General features: G+C 42.9%; 1 protein-coding gene across 1 annotated transcript in view; it reads right to left on the bottom strand.

Annotated features, from left to right (window-relative positions):
* UBE4B (ubiquitination factor E4B) overlaps window positions 1–20,879 on the bottom strand; it is a gene marked incomplete at both ends in the record, with an annotated part of 114,222 nt that overhangs the window by 10,897 nt on the left and 82,446 nt on the right. The window contains 5 exon segments of the mRNA XM_079697982.1: window positions 852–986; window positions 5,061–5,205; window positions 6,870–6,996; window positions 13,124–13,359; window positions 14,071–14,169. Coding sequence (XP_079554108.1) covers window positions 852–986; window positions 5,061–5,205; window positions 6,870–6,996; window positions 13,124–13,359; window positions 14,071–14,169 — 742 coding nt within the window.

Raw genomic sequence — 20,879 nt, 5'->3', positions numbered from 1 at the left:
ACAGAGGAGGGGGCTCACCTCTTGAGTTGCAAGTAGGACAGGGTGTAGTGATAATGACGGAGGTGAGAGTAAACAGGGAAACTGGAGGAAACGTGTAGTAAAATTACATCCCACTGTAAACTTGTCTCCATATGGGCAAGTAACTACCAAATCTCAGGCCCCTTTCTTGCCTTCCTCACTATCCTGGCCCCGGCCCCACCATAAGACTTCTAAACTCTGTGTGTGTTTATGTGCACGTGTGTGTGTGTGTGAGTGTGTGTGTGTGTGTGTGTGTGTTGCGGGGGGTTGTTGAAGAGAAGCAGAGATCTTCATTTATGCCCCTCAGTTTCGATTTCAGAAACAGGATCCCGGTCTCATCAATCAAGTCAAGGCCAAACAATCTGGCTACCTTTGACCCATCATAAACCCTAATTATGGCTCTTGTTAACCTTTGGCTTCCTGAATGTAACAAACCTACACCGAAGAGAACCAAAGATCTTATACACTATCAATTATTTCTACTTAATACAGTCTCATTTCCAATTGATGTCACCTTATACTTTTCCTATAAATAAAATACTGGAGTCGATGATGATAAAAATACGTCACAGCTACAACATTAATAATCCAATGTGCTGTCTCAGCAGAAAGTGATATAAGTTATCTTGGAAGTGACCTTTTGCAGACTTCAGACTATCGATAGAATGTTGTGTGTATCAATTAGCACAACATCGGTAACAGAATTTCACCGATCGGTGACTGTGGTGCTGAAACACCCAGGATTTCAACAACTACTCTATTTAGTTATAAGTGATAGACTCTGAATGTGGAATCCAACAGACAAAAACAAATACCCCCAAGGTTCTACTCACAGGTCTGAGGAATGGCTTCTGGACCTGCTTGGTGAGGATATGGAACATGTCCACGGTTTCTGTCGCCAGGGCAAGATATGAGCGTGAAACGCGCTCATCCTGAGCGAGCTGGGACTGGCGGGCCTGCTGCTGATCCTGGGGAACAGTGAACAGATGCCAGACACATCTCAGTACAGTCAGCAGCTCAGCAAACACCAAGTGTGAAGGAAAAATACAGTCAGCTCATAAATGGGAAAGTGCATAATACAGCCAACATACTTAGGGAATGATACAACAACCTATACAGCAAACCTTCCAGATTACTGAGGTTTATTCCTTTCACCATCAGATGTCTTTAGGGCTTTGAATAAGGGGACCCTGGCACGTGACTTAACTTACATGAGACTCAGTTTCCTCAATGATAAAAGAACTCACCATCAACTGCTATGCAGGACGCAATAAGTGATTCTTACGTCCTGCCTGATACACGTGCTAATAAAGGATATTCACCGTCCTTAATAACGTCTGCGTAGTCATCGTTATTTTGAAAACCACAGGCGTGCTGCACTATCACACTGAGGCCTATAGGTTTCGCCACAACACCAAGGGCCTGTAGATTGCTCAGCTTTTGAATTTTGTCTCTCCACACCTGTTAGGCTGTCAACCTCTACAACTGTCAGCATGCTTGCCTCTGGTGCCATCCTCCTCCTTCTACTCTGCCATAGGCTGGGAAACAAGACAATAAGGTATATTTGACTCATGGGTAAAATAAGGTGGAATCTACTGAAGGCTCTGTGATAGACCAAATACAGAAACATCAGTACGGGCTTAAATTCCTACATCTGTTCAGAGGCCTGTTTACTTTACCTTGGGGGAGGGGAAACAGCTAGAACAGCTAATGTAGCCACACGAGTGCCCCCTGGGTAAGTGCCCTGTGGAGATCCTGCACCAGTGCTGGGTGACCTGCCCATTGCCCTTCGGTCAGGAACGAAAGGCTGAAGCAGGGAGGATGGAGGAAGAGCAAGGTGAGAACCACCTTAGTGTGTGTCTGGGTGTCACGTTCCTTCATCAATCAGTGTGATCCAGCCCCTTCCACAGGCCAGGCCTCCTTTAGGTCCTGGAGATGAAGCATAGAACGTGACCAAGAAGGCTCCCTACCTCATGGAATTTAGACGCCAGTTAGGGAGATAAGCAATAAACAGACACCCACCCAAACAGATACAGATAAGTCCGATAACGATGAAGAAAAATAAAGCAGGGCTGGGGTGGGGGGTGGAGGAAGAGTGTGCTAGGGCTGGGGTGCTAGTCTGGAAAGGTGGTCAGGGAAGGCCTCTCTGAGGAGGTAACATTTAAGCAGGTATCTGAAGGAAGTGGGTCAGCAAGAATCAGGGGAAAAGCACTCCGGGCTCAGGGAGTGCAAAGTGCACAGCAAGTGCAAAGGCCCTGCTGTTCGGTGGAAGATCAAGGAGGCAAGTGGGGGCAGGGTAGCATGAGCGAAGGGGAAGGGCAGGGCCGAGACTGCAGTGCCCTCCAGGCCCGAGTGTGAGAATTCGGGAAGTCTGGAAGGGCTCTGAGCAGAGCAGGGATGAGAGGCTGACTGAGATTTTAACACCATCCTGCTGGAATGCACATGAGCAAGGGTGGAGGCTGAAACCAAATGGGGGGCTACTCCAGTAATGCAGGTTAAGAGACGGTAGTGAGCTGGAGGTGGGGGAAGAGGTCAGATAACAAACATACTTTACGACAGAGCCTAGGGGCCTTTGCTGGGAGAGAGAGGAATCAAGGAAGGCTCTAGAAGGTGCTGAGCCAGAGCAATGAGCAGAATGCGGTCGGCGCTTCCTGAGACAGGGCGGTCTGGAGAGGAGATCTGGGGGACGACATCGAGGGCTCAGTTTTGGACAAGTCAGGTTTGAGATCCTATTAGACCACTGGGTAGGGGGAGGTCAACAGCTGGTTATGTAAGCCTGAATCAGGAGTGAGCCGAGCTGGGGAGGCACATTTTGGAGTCGTTAGAATACAGACAGCTAAAGCCTTGGAATAGATGAGATCAGCTAGCAGTGATTTTCAACTGGGGGCATCAGGCCACGTGTGGGAATGTTTCCGGTTGCATGGTGACCCAGGGTTGGAGGGAAACATCACTGGCATTAAATGGGCATGAGCTAGAGATGCTAAAGGTCCTGCAGTGTCCGGGACCGTCTCTCATAGCAAAGAATGACTCTTATAGCAAAACTCCAACCAGCATCCTCACCGAGAAACACACGACTTAGGGAGCAAGTGTGGAGAGAGAAGAGAGGCCTGAGAGCTGAGCACCTGGGAGGACCAGGCGGGGAGGCAGGAGGCAGGAGGCAGGATGTGACTCCAAAGTCAAGCAGACCTGATTCTGAAGGAGCATTTTTTTAGGGATTATTTATGCCCTTTTCCATCCGTTGACCCAGAAAAATCAATAGTATCTGCTCAGTCGCCTCATAAACAAATGCTATTATTATAAGCACAGACTCTGGACGAGGTAATGTGTCACAGACCCGTACCCCAACATCGACAACATAAGCTGGTCCAACATCAGCATCATGAGTGACATAAAGAGGGTGTTACAGGAGTGGGAGAAAGGTGAGACTCTGCAGCTCCACTGATGGGGAAGGTCAGCCGTGAGGGAGTATGCGGACAAGACCTCCCTCAAAGAATGGATAAGATTTTAATACATAAGAGTAGAATGTACAGCGTTTTGGACAGAAGTGTCTCAAGGCAAACAAAGCAATAGGAGCTACGCATCCTGAACACTTTCTCTGGGCTGGTCATGAACTACATCCTCACCATCCGTCTCTCCTCACAACTTTCCCACAAGGCAAGAACTATCTCTGATTTACGGGCTAGGAAACAGTGAGGAAGAACTTTTAATGTGCGGCAGGGACAGTTCTCAAACCCAGGTCCCCTGGACCCGAAGCTGGGGCTCTTGCAACTAGAGCTCATCTGTTTCCCTGGCACGTTCTGCAGAGGCCGGGGGACTGGACCAGATTCGAGCTGACAGACTGTGACAAGGGGTGAGCAGGGGAGGATGTCTTAGAGCCACCCTGGGGAGCCTCAGGCCTGGGGGTGACGCCACCCGGTGGGAAACGGAGAGCGGCAGGAGGAGGGTTTTGGAGGCAAAGGAGCGTTTAGAAATGCATATGTGTTTAGAAATGCATAAGAGGCTGGTGGGTAGGATGAACGCCATCTAGAGGGTGCCAGTACAGTGCCGAGGGAAAAGATGAAGACCACTGTGCTACCTCCTGAATACAACTAGAGGGGCTCAAGGAGCGTGGTGGTGTGGACACCGCAGAAATCCAGCATCTACGGACTCTATGCAAAGCCCCCCCAGAAGGTTTAAGTTTGTAGTTGAAGCATGTTGGCTACAGTAAGATGTAAAATTCTCATCAAAGCTGCAGGAATACTTGGAATGAAAACCTCCCCTAAGTGTGCCTCGACATTCTACGTTTAAGAGAGTTTTGACTCCACAGCTTAGAACAGCCTCAGTACTATCTTCATCTCGAGAATGCTGCTGTGAGAAAAGAAAAAGTGGTCCTCCCTACTTTCTGGAAAGCAGTTCTGATTTTGAACCTAACAAAACAAGGAGCAGAACTAACCAATATATGAAGTCACCAATAGCTGCGAAGGGCCTAATAAGTCTAAATGGTGGCAATCGATGTCAGGAGAGGGCAGTGTGCTATCACCGGCACAGCAGGAATTTCTCATGGAACCTGGCAAAACAGACCTCTTTTCTGTTTATAACTGAACATAAAAACCAAGATGTACTGAGAGGAAAAACACCCCATCAGAGCCCTCCTGAGTTAGTCACACGGATGTCCAAAGAAGATCATACGAACAAACTCAATTCTTGACTAGCAGACAGAGTTCTAGAGATTTATTTCCTAGTTACTTTCCTAAATCTTAACATATTCAAACAATAAAAGCTCTTCTCCAAAACAGTCCTTGAAATTTAAAAAGGCAGAGAGAGTTTTCAGGACAGAGACTTCTCACCTCATTTCCTAGCTTTAGGTCAAGTGTTTAAGGGTTCTCCTACCCCAAACCTGGGCTCTAACTTCACAGAAGCCCACAGGTGGGATGGTAACAAGTACCGACAAGTCTGTCGGACCTAAGCCTTCAGACCCAGATGCAGCCCCCAAAGCAGGGCGCTGCCCGGGGCCAAGGCTGCTTCCCTGCGATGCTGTCCCATCACCTGGACCGTGTCCTCACCCGGGGCAGCTGGTCCCACTGTTCTTTGTTCTTCATCTCTTCTTGCACTTCGTGGATCCGCTTCAGAGACTCCAGGCTTTCATCGAGCAAAAATGTTGTGTCGTTTATCAGCATGTTTATATAGCGGACAAACTGCTTCCCGGAACTAAAAAGGCAATTACACGGTACATGGTCACACATTTCCCTGGAGCGGAGGTGCAGCTCCGGTGCTGCAGCCCCACATCTCCTGAGACCCTGTTATTCTTCTATATTAATTGATAAGCTCATTCCACCAATGTGCTACAGCCACCCTGCAGGGTTCCCGAGAGCCAAGTCCTAACATTCTAGAGTTCTGTGAGCAAATTCCCTTGGTAGCTCAAATTTGGCAACAGTGGCATTATTTACACCCCGGACGACCAGCAAATGCTGATATCCACCCCCCACCCCAGAGAGTGGATTTACCAGCACTCCCCAGCTCATTCCCTCAACAATTTTAAGTAGAGAAAACACTCTTCCAGACTAGAAAAGAAAATATGCTTAAACTCCCCAACATATAAGGAAAGCACAAATACCCACATATAAGAGATAAGAGAACTCCCGATACAGTTCTTCTTTATTATAAAGAAAGACAGGTTGAAGAAAAATTGGAAGCTGTAATACTGATAAAGTAGGATATTAACATACCTTATGGAAACAGAAGTTTCCAATCTCTGGAACTGTCCTGCATATCCTATTATAATGGAGGAACTTGCTGGTGAGCTGAGAGGGCCTGGCCCACCTGTTAGACTCTGTATCTGCCAGATTAGTAGAGAAAAGAGGAGCTACACTTCAGGATCTACTGCTGGGTGACCAGAGGGCAATGAGCCCATGCCGGGGGTGCGGGGAAGAGAAGTTCCTGTGAGCAAGGGCAGAGGCCTGGATTTCAGGAACATGGGAAGTTCAGGATGAACACTCCTACTTAGCACCAGGCAGATCAAGCTGTGGGCCTGCCTGGTCTCCTAAGCTCATGCCAAGCTTTTTTTGTTGGAATGTAATTCTGATGACAAGAGCAGTTCACCGAGATAACTAACTTAAAGAGATTACTCTGCAGAAAGGTGTCTAGCAAATGGCTACTCCACTGGTCATACTTATACTGTTGACTAGTAACTCGGTAAACAAGTGACAGCTAGGCTTGATCAAAGACTGAACATGGGTTGCAAAAGATCCAAGGAGATGGGATAAAATTTCTTCTGAAGAATAATTCAAGAATTCAATATTTTCACCTACCTTTCTATTTGAAGCACCTTTCTTTTTACAGTAACTCAGATGGAATTACTAATGTTCAGGTTTAAGTAGTCACCAAAATTTCAGGTTGGTAATGAAAAGCCCTTAATCACGGTCTAGGGCCTCACTACAAAGAACGTCACTTCAAGTGACAGCCTTACCCTGTCTGCTTCTGAATCTCAAGTTCTCCTTACATTTCTAACTCTAAACCTTGATATCATATTCAGGAGTACCATAAGATCTCATTTCAGGCATTTTGCAAATTCATTTAATACTGTAATCAGGAAACACCAAAAAACACAACACATCATTTCAGAAGAGTTATAGATTCTTTCTCTATGTATACCATGCCCACAGTATCTTGAAAACTCTAAAGTTCAGCAATGTCTGTCGAGCACAGAGATTTAGATAACCCTGCTCACATTTAGCAGAACCATCTGGAAAACTTAAGGGAGGCTGAGACCAAGCAAACAGTCAACAAGAACCCAGCCGTGAAAGTTTTTAAGTGGCCACTCTACCTGTGATTTGCAAGAGAGCAAGCTGTGACATTAGGGGCCCAATACTCACTTGAACTCCTCCATAAAGGTGCCATGGTGAGCTATATTTTGCCAAAGGCTTTTAAAAATGGTGCTAATATGATAGCGAATGGTGAACTTGTCATAGAACTCGCTGGTGGCTCCGGTATGCTCAACATCTAAAGAAGAAAGACAAGGGACTGAAGCACATGTACTTTCTTCCCTTTCTAAAAGCAGTTATTGCTGCTACAATGTCATTGAATGAATAATACAAATCTGCAAAATCAGAGATGTGATAAAATTTTGTCTATATCTCACATGGAGGGCAGAAGAGAAATTACGAGGTGGTTTTGAAGACAAAAGTTTCACAACGAAGGTCTGGCAACGACACAATAACAAAAGGAACCGGGCTGGGAAAATAGCTTGGCAACACCCATGACCAGAATCTGAATTCTCATAACTCCCCCAATTTTCTTACTAATTTATAGAAATTCCATAGAACTTTAAATGGGTATCCCTGAGCAGGAAAAAAATTGGGTTAAGTTTTATTAAGGGCCACATACCTACTAAATGTGACTATTATTTTAACTACTTTTGTATAATTGATGTTTTAAAAGTAGAGAAAAGCATAGTAAATCTCTGTACTCATCATTCATTTACCAATTACCATCATCCATGTATCTTTTCACATGGAACAAAGATCAAACTTAGTTATCCAAAAGACAAACAGCTTAAGCATGAGAAGTGCCTGAATTCATGGCAAATCATAAAAAGAGGGAAAACTGTCAGGTAAAGACAGTACGACTCAAGGAAAAGATAAAAGGCACCCTATAAATGCTGGTGGGGATGAACAGACAGTTTGACAAAATGTATCACAAGCCACCAGTATGCCCATCTTTCTGACCCACCAATTCTATTCAAGAAAACACATGTTCAAAGACTGATCTCCAAGGATACTCATTAAAGTACTATTTATATGAAAAAAATATAAATAATCCAAGTGCCCAACAGAGAACACAAAAAGGTATTTGCGATATATGAAGTGAAAACCACAGGCTACCAAACAAAATATACAGTTTGGGTCCAATCATATTAAAAAATACAAACACACACACACACATGATATACAAATTGACTGGAAAGATACAGAGCAAAATGTTAACAGATTCTCTCTGAGTGCAGAGATTATCAATGATTTTTATTTTCTTTTTGCTATTTTCTATATTTGCCAATGAACAGTTTCTTGGGATTAAAAAGGAAAACAGTTATTTAAAGATAAAAGGAATAAGCTAAGACCTATGGTACAAAGATCTAAAAGCACTTACGTATATTCATTAGGTCAACCTTTCTTTAAGCTGAACTAAGTGTCATTTTATTAACTGTATAAAAGTATGAACTAAAGCGTGGAGGGCTGATTTAGCAGAGTTCACAGGAGAACACCGGGGGCTGACAAAGAGCCTCGTCGATGCTCTAAATGGCTCATAACACCTGTACTGTATCCTGAACATAGCAGAGGCTGAGTAATGACCATTAACTCACTACCCATCAATGTACATCTCTCCCAACAATAAAAAAAAATTCATTCCTAATGTTCCCTCAAAACTGTATCAGCCCAAGTTCTAATTCTCAAGTCCTTGTTCTAAGAGGCCTGCAATGAACTATCCCTGGTAGCTGCTCCCCCGCCATGAGTCTTCTTGCTTGATTCACTAGGCTGCCTGGGCCTCAGGGCCTTTACACTTGCTGCCCTCACTGCCTGCACACTGTGGCTGAGATCTGCTTATGGTTCCCTCTTGGGTCTCATTTTCAACATTACTCCAAAGTCATCTCCTCAGAGACCTCCCCTGACTATGCTTCTTAAAGCAGCACGAGGCCTTCCTCTCACACTCACTCTCTGGAATTACCTCATTTATGGGTTCAGTGTCTGTCTCCCAGCTAGGGTGCCTGACTGGTGATGGCGGGGATTTGGGGTCCTCACCGCTAGGCCCTGGCAGCAACACCAAAGCTGACCCGCAGTAGGAGCTCCATACGTATTTGTTGAATTAGTGATCAAATCTACTTGGGCTAACGCTGGCTTTGCTGATTCAGATCAGCGTGGGGAAGAGAACAGTCTCGGTTATCAGTGTTCTTCCTGGTTCTGAGAAGCCAAGTTTTTTTTTTTTTTTTTTTTTTTTTTGCGGTACGAGGGCCTCTCACTGTTGTGGCCTCTCCCGTTGCGGAGCCCAGGCTCTGGACGCGCAGGCTCAGTCCATGGCTCATGGGCCCAGCCGCTCCGCGGCATGTGGGATCTTCCCGGACCGGGGCACGAACCTGCGTCCCCTGCATCGGCAGGCGGACTCTCAACCACTGTGCCACCAGGGAAGCCCCGAAGCCAAGTTTTGAGAGCTGGTCCTTAAGGCACTGACTGCTGTGGTACAAATAAAATACTCTTATTTTTGAAACTCAGTTTTATTTTTGGAACAAACATTTGATCTTAAGTATTGTCTAAGCTAGAATACCCTCTCTGGGGTGCAAAAGAGGAGCCTGTTCCAGAGATCAATCTCTAATTCATGTCTGAGAGTCAGCCGTGCTCAGGAGCCAGGACCTCCGTCAGCAGGACTTAACATGGATTTGATGGACATGTGGGGAGTGCCCACCACGCCCGTGGCAGGGCTCCCTTGGCGCAGGGCCCGCGGTAACTGGAGGAGCACCTGTGCCAATGCCCAGCTGCTGAGGCCGCTGCCACTCACTGGCTGTTTACCTTCAGCAAGCTTCTTGACCTTTCTAAGCTGCAGTTTCCTCATTCGTAAAATGGAGATATTTATAGCATCCATCTTGAGGACTGCTGTGTGGATTAAGTGAAAGGATTAGTAAATGTTCAATAAGCAGTGGCTATTATTAGCATGGGTATCATCTAATACCCATGGACCACCACAGAGGCGGTCCAGGGCCAGAGGGCACACTGCTTGGTGGCAAGGGGGAAAGGAGAAACAACACCCGCCCACCAGCTCCTGGAACCTTACCGGTGGGGGGCCCCCCAGGCCCAGCACTGTTCTCACGGGCAAGAGGCCCAGCCCTGTTCTTTATCCCAAAGCCACAGTGACAGGCCCAGGGCACTATATGAGTACAAAATGCACTTAACTAAATTTTTTTTTTTAATACTAACAATGCATGTTTACTGTAGAATAATTAAGATGTTCAGATAATTTAAAAACAAAAACAAAAACACCAAACTACCCACATTTCTACCATTCATAAATAACCAATTCACTGTTAATATTTTGGCATATATTCTCCCATACTTTTTTCTGTAATATATATATGTGTACCAAATCGTGGTCATACTTGACATATTGTTCCATTACATGGCATTTTCTTTACTTTTTATTACTTAACTACGTACTGTAATTAACACACTACTTTTCATGGTTCACATAGACCCACCGTATGGATAAACTATAATTTACTTAACTGGCCCACAATTGGCAGGAATTTAGGTTGTTTTTAATACTGTCACTGTACCGCATTATAAATACTAACACAGTGAATGCGGTTATAGACATTTACAGACATGTATATTTATTCCCACAGAATCGATTACTATGAATGAAGTTTACATGTAAGAGGGTGTACTCATTATTTAGCTGCTGTCTCTCAGCCCCAAATCCACCCTTTCTTTTTTTTTAAAAGACATTTATTTATGTATTTCTTTGGTCGTGCTGGGTCTGGTCTAGTTGCGGCACTGGGCTCCTTAGTTGCGGCATGTAACTCTTAGGTGCAGTGTGCACGTGGGATCTAGTTCCCTGACCAGGGATCGAACCCGGGCCCTTGCATTGGGAGGACGGAGTCTTAACCACTGGGCCACCAGGGAGGTCCCCCCAAATCCACCCTTTATACTTGGCTTTGTGATACTGACGCTGGGACTCTTAAGTTTCCCTTTGCCAGCTGCCCACCCCCCCCGTTAGGCTCGCCAACAAGGGGCGCTGCAGAGGAGCTGGAAAACGGAAGAAGGGACTTGGACCTCTGCTGGCTTGCTGCACCCATCATGGACTCTCCAGCCCAGCAGCAGCAGCTGGCTTGTTTCCAGCTTTGTTCCACACTCACAGGACCAGGAATCCCACATGCCCTCAGAGACACCAGCACCAGCTGGCCAGCATGCTTCCTCAGGCCTGGGTCTCAGTTCTGCCTAAGCACTGATTTGAGGCACTAGAATCCCATAACCCCAGCCTTTTCCCTCGGTTCCCCCAGCCCTAGGGACAGAGGATGGCTGCTCCCTGCACTGACAATCTGTACTACCCCAGGGTTCCTTATTTGCCTTTTCTGTCTTCCACTACCTATTTCACCAGTACCTTATGTTAAATGTTCTCTCTTAAACTAACTGGCAGGTCATCCTAACTGGGCCTTGACTGATATGGAAGATAGAAGGCTTTGGTGCGGACTGCCAATTTGCCTTCCAGAAAGGCTCTACCGACTTACATTCTCAGAGAGTTTCATAGCACTAATTCTACACACGAGCTACGGAGGAGATGAAACAGACTTTTGCAGGTTCGTTTATTTCCCTACAACCATATTAGCACTAGGTATTCCTATCTTAAAAATAAATTTGATAGGTGAAAAGAGGTGCCTCATCATTATTTTAAGAAATGCAGAATTACCCTCAATTCAGGTAAGCCTGACAGATGCAAGGGACCATACAAGGTCCCGTCCTGTGCACGGGTGATACACCGCCTGTACCTGAATGGCCCGTGGTCCTCTCCTACCAGGGCTGAGAGGTAAGAGGAGGACAGGAGAGCCAAGCGGGGGCCTTTTACGCAGAAGTGTTCTCTGCTGTTGCCAAGGTGAGCATGTTAACAAAAGTTCAGGAGGCCTGCATACTTGTTTAGGTTTAAGAGGATACAGGCAGGCTTGGGGAAGGAGAGAAACTCCCAGTAGGTGACATAAGATAATAGTGACAAAGGGGAAAGGAGGTAGACAGGTTCTTGAGCCTCAGAAGCACACAGAGAGAGATGTCAGCACCAGCCCAAAATAAGCAGGAGCAGGTCTTGGTCTACAGGGAAGGGGTGGTTGTCACTGAACACAGAGGAATCCTCAAACCGCTGCTGCCGCCGTGAACAATAATGGACTGTGCTCCGGGAGGCTGGTGTTTCTTCTAAGAGCATGGCGAGTACATTCTGCTAAATGGGTACCCAGAACGTCCTAGGTTCAATAGAAGATAAAAAGACAGACAGGGGCTTCCCTGATGGCGCAGTGGTTAAGAATCCACCTGCCAATGCAGGGGACACAGGTTCGAGCCCTGGTCCGGAAAGATCCCACATGTCGTGGAACAACTAAGCCCACGTGCCACAACTATTGAGCCTGCACGATCCACAACTACTGAGCCCACAAGCCACAACTACTGAGCCCGCATTCCACAACTACTGAAGTCCGTGCGCCTAGAACCCGTGCTCCGCAACAAGAGAAGCCACCGCAATGAGAAGCCCGCGCACCGCAACGAAGAGTAGCCCCCGCTCGCCACAGCTAGAGAAAGCCTGCGTGCAGCAACAAACACCCAACACAGCCAAAAATAAATAAATAAATAAATAAATAAAAAGAAGACAGACAACACACTTCCTTTCCTGAGAAATATACAAACTGGAGGGAAAATGTTCTATTTGTACAATCCCGTGCCTTTGGTAGAGAACAGGTGAATGCATCCCCTAAGTAACAGGCTTTATGAAAACACATTTGCAGTTCAAAAGCCAAATTAAAAATGAAAATTTGGAATACAATTCAACCAGAAGAGGAGGACCTCCTTGCAGAGTGTCTGATACATTCTCAGTCTTGTTCACCAGTGTCACCTAGCACCTAGAACAGTGCCTGGCAAATAGTAGGCATTGGACGAATGTACAGAATTAGTCAATGAGTGAAGCCTCTCAGAGATCCTGATTCCATTGGTTTGAGTGGGATCTCCAAGAATAAGCATTTTTAACAAGCTCCTGGTTTTACCCAGTTTTGAAACTCTGGGTTACAGGACACTGTTGCAAAACTAATGTTGTAAGTTAAAAGCTACAGTGACCCAGGTAGTTTCAGATAAAAACACCAACTTGATCTCAGTGTTACCCATCTGACTTTCAGTGGATCTCACTGAATCATCAGGGACTCGTATATAGAGTGGTCAGTGTAATATTTCCACAACTCAGGGGAAAAATAACCAACAGTTTATGCTCTGCTGGCAGTGTATTAGTGGGTCATACTTATAAGCCGATGTCAGAATATTAGGTAACAGGTTTAGAACAACTTCAACCACTGGCTTTAGACAACCTTGCCCACCTGCACACATCAGGAACCTACCTGTATAAAACTTCATCAGGGAAGGGACCAACAGCTTGGTGGAGAGAGGATGGTTCTCAATCATTTCAAAAAACTTCTGGGTCCGTGGCTGAACAGCAGGGTTAGTCATAAACATGACTTCTACGAGTTTGGCCACCAGATATGGATTTCGGATGTAGTTCTGGTTACACAACATCACAACAAGGAACATCACAATATCCTGAGTACAGGGCTCATAAAGCACCTGAGGAGAGTATCTGAAGAAAGGTGAGAGGAACAGGTAGTAAAGCTCTGAGAAAACACGGGTGGATGCTGGTGTCATTAGGCAAGGAAGGGGACGAATAGGTCTAGGAGCCAGGACACGGAATTCCCTTTAACTTGCTGAGTTTAAGGTGACTATTCCCAATACAACTAGGTAGATTTAAAACCCATTGCATCTATTGGCCATAGCATGTTATATTAACTTATGTTTTAGAAAATAAACCAAAGGTGTGATTAAATCGTAGGTGAATTTTACAAAAGATCTTCGCGACCAAAAAGACTTTAAAAAATATGTTGACGGAGTTGTTTTCATTTTTTCAAAGTTCAAATATTGGTTATAAACTCAACCTATTTCTTTGTAAGTGTTCTTTAATTTTACAATTGAGAAAAAATTTGGTACAAAATATAGAGGTGGGTATTTCTGGCTTTTGAATGTTCACTCAGATATTTATAAACGGTTTTCTCCTTGTTTCTCAGACATACAATTCGACTCACTTTTCACAGAGCACATTATTACCAGCACTGTTAATCCTCCTTTGTCTTGAGTTATTATTGTAATTGGCTGGATGCCACAGCCGGATTTATTTTTCCAGTCTCCAGGCAGCATTCGGTTAAAGCAGTGGCATTTAAGATGGAGGTTCATAATATAATGTACATATTAAATATAAATACATATTAGAACTATGTAATATGTGAATGGGACTTACTGTACAATAAAAAATAAAAATTCAGCAACATCTTCTACATAAAACTCAGGCAATGCTGCGAATACCTTGGGGACATCTGAACTTAAAGGCAGTGTGACACTGTCAAAGAGAAAAAGTACAGGTTACAAAATGAAATCATGACACATCAAACTACAAGGAATATTATACTACCATTACAAGTAAGTGTTTCATTTGGAAAAAGCTCTCATTCTATATAACAGAACTATGTAAAAAGTGCACAGGCAAAGAAACTACAACCAGAAATGAACAGGGAATAATGAAGACAGGGATAGGCTAGGGTGGACGTGAAACATTTTTGTTTTTCCTTTTCTTGATTTCTTGATTTTTATTTACTGCATTAAGATTAATGCAATAAATGTGAAGGAAATAAAAGGGTCATGTTTGGTCATTTTATGGAACTCAAACTGTTTGAGTCAACAGAGCTACACATGTACTTTAAATACTATTGGGTTGGCCAAAAAGTGCCTTCAGTTTTTAAGTAAAAATAAAAGACACATTTTTCATTTTCACCAAGGACTTGATTGAACGATGTCTTCACCCTTTTGATCCACTACCTTCTGCCATTTTCCAGGCAACTTCATAATTCCATCTTCCCAAAACTTTTTATGTTTTTGAGCAAAGAACTGTTCCAGGTGCCTTTTACAGTCTTCCAGGGAATTGAAATTTTTTCCATTAAGAGAATTTTGTAAAGACCGAAATAAATTCAAATCCAAAGGTGCAATGTCTGGTGAATACGGCAGATGAATTAGAACGTCCTAGCCAAGCTGTAACAGTTTTTGCCTGGTCATCAAAGAAACATGCGGTCTTGCGTTATCCTGATGGAAGATTATGCGTTTTCTGTTGACTAATTCCGCACGTTTTTTGTTGAGTGCTGCTTTCAGTTGATCTAACTGGGAGCAGTACTTGCAGGAATTAATCGTTTGGTTTTCCAGAAGGAGCTCATGATAGAGGACTCCCTTCCAGTCCCACCACATACACAACATCACCTTCTTTGGATGAAGACCGGCCTTTGGTGTGGTTGGTGGTGGTCCATTTTGTTGGCCCCACGATTTCTTCCATTCCACATTACTGCACAGTATCCAATTTTCATTGCCCATCACAATTTGTTTTAAAAACAGAACATTTTCATTACATTTAAGTAGAGAATGGCATTCGGAAATACAATCAAGAAGGTTTTTCTTGCTTAACTTATGTGGAATCCAAACATCAAAGCAATTAACATCACCAAGTTGGTGCAAATGATTTCCAACTCTTGATTTGGATATTTTGAGTATGTGGCTATCTCCCACATGGTATAACATTAATTGTTCTCAGTTAATGTCTTGATTTGATCTCTATCAACTTCAACTGGTCTATCCGACCGTGGAGTGTCATCCAGTGAGAAATCTCCAGCACGAAACTTCGCAAACCACTTCTGACAACATTCGATCACTCGCAGCACCTTCTCCATACACTGCACAAATCTTTTTTTGCGTTTCAGCTGCATTTTTACCTTTCTTGAAATAATAGAGCATAATATGCTGAAAATCTGACTTTTTCCTTCCATCTTCAATATTAAAATGGCTACACAAAAATTCACCAATTTTGATTTTTTTTAAAATGCACACTGATATGACAGCTGTCACATACAACCTAACAAAATTGTTTCAAATGAAGTTAAAGACAACTAAGTGCTACTAGAGCCATCTTACGGAAAAAACTGAACGAACCTTTTGGCCAACCCAATATTTTCCACTCCTGCAGGGGGCTTGGGCCAACCTCACCAACGTTGGTGATCCTGAGATTTCATAATAACCATAAAATAATAATAAATAAAACAAAAATGGCTGCCTGGAGGAGCTGTCCAGGTGATGATAAAGAGATCAAGAATGTTCTCAGCTCATTCTCTGAATTCGCTAGGGATTTGCCTGGACCCAGTGTCTAGGGGGACCTAATATCCTGTTAACTCCAGCGTTTAGCTTCCAATTTCCTTTTCTATCAATCAAAGATTTTATAGCCAATTTTCCAAGAATATAAAATGGGAAACAGTCTCTTCAGCAAGTGGTGCTGGGAAAGTTGGAGAGCTGCATGTAAATTAATGAAATTAGAACACACCCTCACTCCATGAACAAAAATAAACTCAAAATGTGTTAAAGACCTAAACATAAGACATGACACCATAAAATCCTAGAAGAGAGCATAGGCAAAGCATTCTCTGATATAAATCACACCAATGTTTTCTTAGGTCAGTCTCCCAAGGCAATAGAAATAAAAACAATAGCAATACAATCCCATCTTAAGAAACAGGAAACATCTCCAATAAACAACCTAACCTTGCACCTAAAGCAATTAGAGAAAGAAGAACAAAAACATCCCAAAGTTAGCAGAAGGAAAGAAATCATAAAAATCAGATCAGAAATAAATGAAAAAGAAATGAAGGAAACGATAGCAAAGATCAATAAAACTAAAAGCTGGTTCTTTGAGAAGATAAAATTGATAAACCATTAGCCAGACTCATCAAGAAAAAAAGGGAGAAGACTCAAATCAATAGAATTAGAAATGAAAAAGGAGAAGTAACAACTGACACTGCAGAAATACAAAAGATCATGAGAGATTACTACAAGCAACTCTATGCCAATAAAATGGAAAACCTGGAAGAAATGGACAAATTCTTAGAAATGCACAACCTGCCAAGACTGAATCAGGAAGAAATAGAAAATATGAACAGACCAATCACAAGCACTGAAATTGAAACTGTGATAAAAAATCTTCCAACAAACAAAAGACCAGGACCAGACGGCTTCACAGAAGAATTCTATCAAGCATTTAGAGAAGAGCTAACACCTATCCTTCTCAAACTCTTCCAAAATATAGCAGAGGGAGGAACACTCCCGAACTCATTCTACGAGGCCACCATCACCTTGATACCAAAACCAGACAAGGATGTCACAAAGAAAGAAAACTACAGGCCAATATCACTGATGAATATAGATGCAAAAATCCTCAACAAAATACTAGCAAACAGAATCCAACAGCACATTAAAAGGATCATACACCATGATCAAGTGGGGTTTATTCCAGGAATGCAAGGATTCTTCAATATACTCAAATCAATCAATGTGATACACCATATTAACAAATTGAAGGAGAAAAACCATATGATCATCTCAATAGATGCAGAGAAAGCTTTCGACAAAATTCAACACCCATTTATGATAAAAACCCTGCAGAAAGTAGGCATAGAGGGAACTTTCCTCAACATAATAAAGGCCATATATGACAAACCCACAGCCAGCATCGTCCTCAATGGTGAAAAACTGAAAGCATTTCCACTAAGATCAGGAACAAGACAAGGTTGCCCACTCTCACCACTCTTATTCAACATAGTTTTGGAAGTTTTAGCCACAGCAATCAGAGAAGAAAAGGAAATAAAAGGAATCCAAATCGGAAAAGAAGAAGTAAAGCTGTCACTGTTTGCAGATGACATGATACTATACATAGAGAATCCTAAAGATGCTACCAGAAAACTACTAGAGCTAATCAATGAATTTGGTAAAGTTGCAGGATACAAAATTAATGCACAGAAATCTCTGGCATTCCTATATACTAATGATGAAAAATCTCAAAGTGAAAACAAGGAAACACTCCCATTTACCATTGCAACAAAAAGAATAAAATATCTAGGAATAAACCTACCTAAGGAGACAAAAGACCTGTATGCAGAAAATTATAAGACACTGATGAAAGAAATTAAAGATGATACAAATAGATGGAGAGATGTACCATGTTCTTGGATTGGAAGAATCAACATTGTGAAAATGACTCTACTACCCAAAGCAATCTACAGATTCAATGCAATCCCTATCCAACTACCACTGGCATTTTTCACAGAACTAGAACAAAAAATTTCACAATTTGTATGGAAACACAAAAGACCCCGAATAGCCAAAGCAATCTTGAGAACGAAAAATGGAGCTGGAGGAATCAGGCTCCCTGACTTCAGACTATACTACAAAGCTACAGTAATCAAGACAGTATGGGGCTTCCCTGGTGGCGCAGTGGTTGAGAGTCCGCCTGGCGATGCAGGGGACATGGGTTCGTGCCCGGTCCGGGAAGATCCCACATGCTGCGGAGCGGCTGGGCCTGTGAGCCATGGCCGCTGAGCCTGCGTGTCTGGAGCCTGTGCTCCGCAACGGGAGAGACCACAACAGTGAGAGGCCCGCGTATCGCAAAAAAAAAAAAAAAAAAAAAAAAAAAAAGACAGTATGGTACTGGCACAAAAACAGAAATATAGATCAATGGAACAGGATAGAAAGCCCAGAGATAAACCCACGGACATATGGTCACCTTATCTTTGATAAAGGAGGCAGGAATGTACAGTGGAGAAAGGACAGTCTCTTCAATAAGTGGTGCTGGGAAAACTGGACAGGGACATGTAAAAGTATGAGATTAGATCACTCCCTAACACCATACACAAAAATAAGCTCAAAATGGATTAAAGACCTAAATGTAAGGCCAGACACTATCAAACTCTTAGAGGAAAACATAGGCAGAACACTCTACGACATAAATCACAGTAAGATCCTTTTTAACCCACCTCCTAGAGAAATGGAAATAAAAACAAAAATAAACACATGGGACCTAATGAAACTTAAAAGCTTTTGCACAGCAAAGGAAACCATAAACAAGACCAAAAGACAACCCTCAGAATGGGAGAAAATATTTGCAAATGAAGCAACTGACAAAGGATTAATCTCCAAAATTTATAAGCAGCTCATGCAGCTCAATAACAAAAAAACAAACAACCCAATCCAAAAATGGGCAGAAGACCTAAATAGACATTTCTCCACAGAAGATATACAGACTTCCAACAAACACATGAAAGGATGCTCAACATCTTTACTCATTTGAGAAATGCAAATCAAAACTACAATGAGATATCATCTCACACCAGTCAGAATGGCCATCATCAAAAAAATCTAGAAACAATAAATGCTGGAGAGGGTGTGGAAAAAAGGGAACACTCTTGCACTGCTGGTGGGAATGTGAATTGGTACAGCCACTATGGAGAACGGTATGGAGGTTCCTTAAAAAACTACAAATAGAACTACCATATGACCCAGCAATCCCACTACTGGGCATATACCCTGAGAAAACCATAATTCAAAAAGAGACATGTACCAAAATGTTCATAGCAGCCCTATTTACAATAGCCCGGAGATGGAAACAACCTAAGTGTCCATCATTGGATGAATGGGTAAAGAAGATGTGGCACATATATACAATGGAATATTACTCAGCCATAAAAAGAAACGAAATTGAGCTATTTGTAATGAGGTGGATGGACCTAGAGCCTGTCATACAGAGTGAAGTAAGTCAGAAAGAGAAAGACAAATACTGTATGCTGACACATATATATGGAATTTAAGAAAAAAAAAGTCATGAAGAACATAGGGGTAAGACAGGAATAAAGACACAGACCTACTAGAGAATGGACTTGAGGATATGGGGAGGGGGAAGGGTAAGCTGTGACAAAGTGAAAGAGCGGCATGGACATATATACACTACCAAACGTAAGGTAGATAGCTAGTGGGAAGCAGCCGCATAGCACAGGGAGATCAGCTCGGTGCTTTGTGACCGCCTGGAGGGGTGGGATAGGGAGGGTGGGAGGGAGACGCAAAAGGGAGGGGATATGGGAACATATGTATATGTATAACTGATTAAATTTGTTATAAAGCAAAAAAAATAAAAAGAAAAAAAGAAAAAAAAAAAGAAATAAAAACAAAAATAAACAAATGGGACCTAATCAAATTTACAAGCTTTTGCACAGCAAAGGAAACCATAAAAAAAAAACAAATGAAAAGACAACCTATGGAATGGGAGAAAAGTATCTGCAAATGATGTGACAGACAACGGCTTAATCTCCAAAATATACAAACTCATACAACTCAACAACAAAAAAAATCAAAAAACACAACTGAAAAATGGGCAGAAGACCTTAATAGACACTTCTCCAAAGAAGACATACAGATGGCCAGTATGCACATGAAAAGATGTTCATCATTGCTAATTATTAGAGAAATGCAAATCAAAACTACAATGAGGTACCACCTCACAAAGGTCAGAGTGGCCATCACTAAAAAGTCTACAAATAACAAATGCTGGAGAGGGTGTAAAGAAAAGGGAACCCTCCGACGCTGTTGGTGGGAATGTAAGTTGGTGCAGCCACTGTGCAGAACAGTATGAAGATTCCTAAAAAAACTAAAAACAGAATCACCATATGATCCAGCAAGCCCACTCCTGGGCGTACATCTGGACAAAACTATAAGTCAAAAAGATACATGCACCCCTATGTTCACAGCAGCACTATTCACAATAGCCAAGTCATGGAAAAAACCTAAATGTTCATTGACAGATGAATGGATAAAGAAGATGTGGTACATATATATACAATGGAATACTACTTAGCCATAAAAAGGAACAAAATAATGCCATTTGCAGCAACATGCATGCAACTAGAGATTATCATGCTAAGTGAAGGAAGTCAGAAAGAGAAAGACAAATACCATATGGTATCACTCATATGTGGAATCTAAAATATGGCACAAATGAACCTATCTACAAAACAGAAAAACAGACTCACTGGCATAGAGAACAGACTTGTGGTTGCCAAGGGGGAGGGGGGTGGGGGAAGGAAGGATTGGGAGTGTAGGATTAGCAGATGTAAACTATTATATATAGGACGGATAAACAACAAGGTCCTACTGTATAAACACAGGGAACTATATTCACTATCCTGTGATAAACCA

This window comes from Hyperoodon ampullatus (genome assembly GCF_949752795.1).
Source record: "Hyperoodon ampullatus genome assembly, chromosome: 2".
NCBI classification, from domain to species: Eukaryota; Metazoa; Chordata; class Mammalia; order Artiodactyla; family Ziphiidae; genus Hyperoodon; species Hyperoodon ampullatus.
The sequence above is the reverse complement of the archived record's forward strand: the minus strand, read 5'-3'. Positions and strand labels throughout refer to the sequence as shown.